This window comes from Colobus angolensis, unplaced genomic scaffold, assembly GCF_000951035.1.
Source record: "Colobus angolensis palliatus isolate OR3802 unplaced genomic scaffold, Cang.pa_1.0 Scaffold80, whole genome shotgun sequence".
In the NCBI taxonomy this organism is placed as follows: domain Eukaryota; kingdom Metazoa; phylum Chordata; class Mammalia; order Primates; family Cercopithecidae; genus Colobus; species Colobus angolensis.
In genome coordinates, this window is record NW_012121821.1 from 863,527 (window position 1) to 868,913 (window position 5,387).

General features: G+C 37.2%; 1 protein-coding gene across 1 annotated transcript in view; it reads left to right on the forward strand.

The window, feature by feature from the left end:
- XPOT (exportin, tRNA) overlaps positions 1–5,387 on the forward strand; it is a 45,677-nt gene extending 40,290 nt beyond the window's left edge. The window contains exons 24-25 of the mRNA XM_011929228.1: positions 1,740–1,796; positions 4,807–5,387. Coding sequence (XP_011784618.1) covers positions 1,740–1,796; positions 4,807–4,833 — 84 coding nt within the window. The 3' untranslated portion in view covers positions 4,834–5,387. The remainder of the gene's footprint in view (positions 1–1,739; positions 1,797–4,806) is intronic.

Genomic DNA, 5,387 nt, shown 5'->3' on the forward strand with positions numbered 1-5,387 from the left:
AACGTCTCAAAAAAAAAAAAAAAAAAAAGCAGACACCACTTCTCCTCAGCAGATTGCTTTGGGTAGTGAGAACATTTTAACAATATTAAGTCTTCAGTCCATGACACAGCTGTCTTTCAATGGTGTTTTTTTGTTTTTATTTTGAGACAGGGTCCTCACTGTCGCCCAGGCTGGTGTGCAGTGGTGCGATCTCAGCTCACCACAACCTCTGCCTCCCAGGTTCAAGCAGGTCTCCCACCTAAACCTCCCAAGTAGCTGGGACTACAGGGGTGTGCCACCACACCTGGCTAATTTTTGTATTTTTGGCAGAGATGGGGTTCCACCATGTTGGCCAGGCTGGTCTTGAACTCCAGACCTCAAGTGATCCAGCCACTTCAACCTCCCAAAGTGATGGGATTACAGGCATGAACCATTGCGCCCAGCCTCAATGGTGTTTTTTTGAGGCTTTTATAATGCTGTTTTTTCAAAAATAAAGTAGATCTCACATGAGTTTAAAAGATGAATTTAACTCATTTTTAATGAATTTTGTGATCTCTTACTTAACAATATACCACCTTTAACTTTAGAGATATTAATGACTTTCTTGGTTATCATTTGTTACGTAAGTAAACTAGTATTTTAATGAAAATATTAATTATTATTGTGATCTTAGTGCTCACCAAAAGTAGAACTAGACCATTCAGTTTACAGCTAATCATCTTCCAGATTGCTAAATGAAGCAAAATTATTTTTCTATTTAGTAATTCATTATGAAAGATAAGGAATCTCAGTTTTCCCTTTTTAATATGCCTTATGTCTGACAACACATTTTGCAGAATATTCCCTATTCTCTTTTTCTTTTGGTCTAGCTCTGTTTGTTTATCCCTCTTACTAGATGTGAGCAGCCATAGCAATGTAGTTTTTGTCCCACTCACTCTTATCAGGCATGAGTCCACCTTGTCTAGGAGAGCTATGTTCTCAAAAGTGAAATCAGCCTGTTTGACAAGTACTAACATTTGAAAATGCTATAAACCTCTTGTGGTGAGATACTGTTTGAATTGATCTTGATAAATTAAATACTATGAATTTGAAGCAACCTTAAATTCCTTTGACAGATAAATGGATAAACAAAATATGGTATATACATACAATAGAATATTAAGCCTGATTTATAAAATAATCCTGTCATATGCTATAATGTGGATGAACCTAGAGGACATTGTGCTAAATGAAATAAGGCAGTTATTAAAAGACAATGCTATATGATTCAATTTGTTTGAGATATCTAAAGTAGACTCACCAAAGCAGAAAGTGGTGGTTTCCAGGGGCTGGAGCAGGGGAAAATGGGGAGTTCTTCAGTTAAGAGGCAGAAAGCAAGCTTGTTTTGCAAGATGTAAAAGTTCTAGAAACCTGTTGTACAACAGTGTGCATGTAGTTAATGCTACTGTACTGTACATGTAAAAGTGGTTAACGTGATAAGTTTTAAGTGTTTTTAACTACAGCTTTTTTTAAAAAAGAGCCAGGCACAGTGACTTATACCTGTAATTCCAGCTTCTTGGGAGGCTGAGGTGGGAGTGTCCTTTGAGCCTAGGAGTTGGAGGCTACAGTGAGCTATGATCACACCGCTGTACTCCAGCCTAGATGACAGAGCAAGACCATCTCTCAAAAAAAATTAAAAAAAAAAAAAACTGTGGATATGAATTACAATGGATTTAATACAGATACATTTGTTCTTTCTCCCTCTTTTCCCTACCCCCCAGGAGTTTTGTCAAGCGCTTCAGCAGCCTGATGCTAAAGTTTTTAAAAATTACTTAAAGGTAGGTATTTGCGAAGCTCACATATCTTCATACAATTAGGTAATGTTTGAGAGTCAAGAGAGAATACGTATCTGCAATTATAGATGTTTATGTGAAGTCCCTTTTAACTAAGCTGTTGCAAAAGATCGTAAGTTAGGTAAGCACACTGAATGTGTACACCTTTGATTATATTGGTGAGAAAATGCCGGTTTTATTTTATAGTTTCATGATGTGATTAAATAGAAACTAGAGGGATTAGGAGAATAAGAAATGTTCAGGAACAGTTGTCTACATTAAGTTGAAAAGAAGGGGCTAAAAATATAAAAAACAGAAGAATGAGATACTTGCTTATATCCTATTTTGAAACATTTGAACTGTAAAACAGACAAAAACGAGAATCCTCAGATTTGGGCCATCAAGCCTCCTTTTACATTTACGAAATTACTGATTTTTTTTTTTTTAACTCTGTAAATCAACAAAAAGTGTCAAATGTTTATTTGGTATTCATAGTTATAATCAAGTTCATGAGATGAAACTGTCTTGGTCTTACCTTAGGTAGTCATTCATTTCATACATCATGACTGCTTTTTATGTACCAAGTACTACAGTAATGGCTGCAAATACAACTATGAGTAATTTTCCCTTCCCATAAGGAGCTCATGATCTAGAAATAAAGTTAGTGTGACAAGATGAATTGTTTATTTTTTATTATCTTCACTCAGATAATTTGAAGACAAAGCACTATATTAAATTCAGTAGCAGGTAACTTAGTGTAGCACCTGGTTCTTTTGGTGAAGACATTCAGTGGAATTTGTAAATCAAAGGGCTCTGCACAGTAAATAATTTAAGTGTGTCATCCTTTGACTGTGTTTCTAACATTTTCCCTTGTCAGTTTTTTCTTAGTTGTAGTTTGTCAGCTTAAACATCTCAGAGAGTTTGTGTGGAAGAATATTGAGGGCTTTTTTTTTTTTTTTTAAATCATTGGGAACCCTCCCCTTTGCCATCCTCCCATAAAAAAGCAAAGTGCCTACGCGAGTAACCCCTGTTGAATAACCATCAGTCAAACTGAATTTAAGGACTCAATCCTCACTATTAGAGGTGTCTGTAACAGTAGATCTAGGTACCCTGTAGAAGGCTTATGCATGTGGTTATTCATCTGCATAGCTTTTGTAAAAAGTCTTCCTTCTGGGCCCAACTTCTCTTCAGTGATGACATTATCTTAGTGATCATAACTATCAGTGTTAGCATTATTATTCTAGTTGGAAAAAATGAATTTCATTCTTTTGTGCTCACTCCTCCCTTCACATCTGATTGATCCTCAGATCTTGCAGATTCTTTCCTCATCCTCTCTTCTGTCTCTACTGCTCTGGTATAGGCTGATGTTACCTTACTCTGATCTTTCTTCTCTTGTTCTAGCCAGGCTGATGTGTTTGACTCTTCAAATAGTCCTTTGATATTTATTCGCCTTCCTCATAATCTTCCTAAACAAATTCATGTTTCTCAGTTTGGCACTTAATTTTTTTTTTCATATTCTGACCTGAGACTACCTTTCTGTTTTTTCTTGCAGAAATGGTCTTTACTGTTCTTGTAGTTCTTCAAAAATCCTGCCTTAATAGCAGCCCAACTTCTGTATGAACTGTACCCATTTTTCTATGTTTGCCTTAAGCACGGTCTCCTTCTAAGGTTTTCTTTTGCCTATATAGTGATCATTCTTTTCCCTGCACATAGTCAGTAGATTATCTGTTAAATGAATCTCCTAGGTACTAGGGCACTATCAATACTGTTCTTGTCTGTATTAGTCCATTTTCACGCTGCTGATAAAGACATATCTGAGACTGGGCAATTTACAAAATAGGTTTATTGGACTCACAATTCCACATGGCAGGGGAGGCCTCACAATCATGTCAGAAGGCAAGGAGGAGTGAGTCACATCTTACATGGATGGCAGCAGGCAAAAAGAGAGCTTGTGCAGGGAGACTCCCATTTTTAAAACCATCAGATCTCGTGAGACCCATTTACTATCAGGAAAACAACATGGGAAAGACCTGCCCCCATGATTCAATCATCTCCCATCCGGTCCTTCCCACAACACATGGGAATTATGGGAGCTACAAGATGAGATCTGGGTGGGGACACAGGGTCAAACCATATCACTGTCCTTACTGAGAACAGTGAATTATGTCTGATGTTCACCTGACCTGCTATGGATGGCAGTGTGTAGTACTAGGCCATGCCTAGCACAGCCTCTAGCCACCTCCTTTGTTGTCTCAAACTTTGACTTGGAGGTACTTTTGAATCATCAAACAAATAGTAAATTCCTTATGGGATTAGAATTGCTGTGTTTAGCTTTGACTTGTTTCCTCCTCAATATTTATTTATTTATTTATTTTTGAGACGGAGTTTCGCTGTTGTTGCCCAGGCTGGAGTGCAATAGCACCATCTCAGCTCACCACAACCTCCGCCTCCTGGGTTCAAGTGATTCTCCTGCCTCATCCTCCCGAGTAGCTGGGATTACAGGCATGCGCCACCGCACCAGGCTAATTTTTTCTATTTTAAGTAGAGATGGGGTTTCTCCATGTTGGTCAGGCTGATCTCAAACTGCTGACCTCAGATGATCTGCCCGCCTCAGCCTTCCAAAGTGCTGGGATTATAGGCGTGAGCCACTGTGCCCAGCCTCAATATTTTATTTACCAGTGTTAATTTTGAAATAGTACCAATCAGTAAAAAGGTGTCAAGAGCATGTTTTCTTCTGACCACTTGATTTCCATAGCAGAGAGATAATACCATATTTTCACTACTTCCCCAGTTGGGTGATGTCAGCATAAGTTATATCTAGACTTACCAAATTCTCCAGAACAGAAAGTTCTTACCTTGGATTACATATTGGATATATAAGGCATGCGAAATGTTCTAAATATCTATCATATGTTACAAAAGAACACTGCTAGCACTCAGAAACTTGGAGCCATTCTTCAGGTGAAAGTGGTATCTTCTGACATTAGTATTTATTGCATTAATACTTTATTTACAGGTGTTCTTCCAGAGAGCAAAGCCCTAAGGACTGGATTTCCCTGTGCCTACTTCATGATCAGGAATTCCAGTTAGTGTATAAAGAAGCGATTTTTGTGTGCCATCCATTCACACTGGTCTTTTTCACACTGTTTTGAGCTTACTGCAGTATATGTTTTGGGATTTTTCTGTAAAATGGGTGTAATTTTCCTGATACAGGTATGTAACAACAAAAGAAGTTGCCTGCATGCCGGTCCAAATTGTTCTGTATAAAGATGCTCTTAAAAGACACAGTTATCCTAGAACCTTAATTCTTTTTTATTTGAAATTTTAAGTCAAGTCCTTTATAAAGACCATAGCAGTAGAAAACAGTGTACTTTTTAAAAAATTGCTGAGTATAAAATGTTTGAAAATTTTCTTTATGTGTGAAGACACATAAAGTATGGGGGGAATACAACAATCAAAACTAACTTTTTGTAGATAGCCATTTCATTTCTTTAAACTGTTTCAATGCCAATATGTATTCTACAAAAGAGAATGGTTTTAGGCTCCAGTGTTATACTTTTTTTATATATATATATATATAAATAAATTTTACGTAGT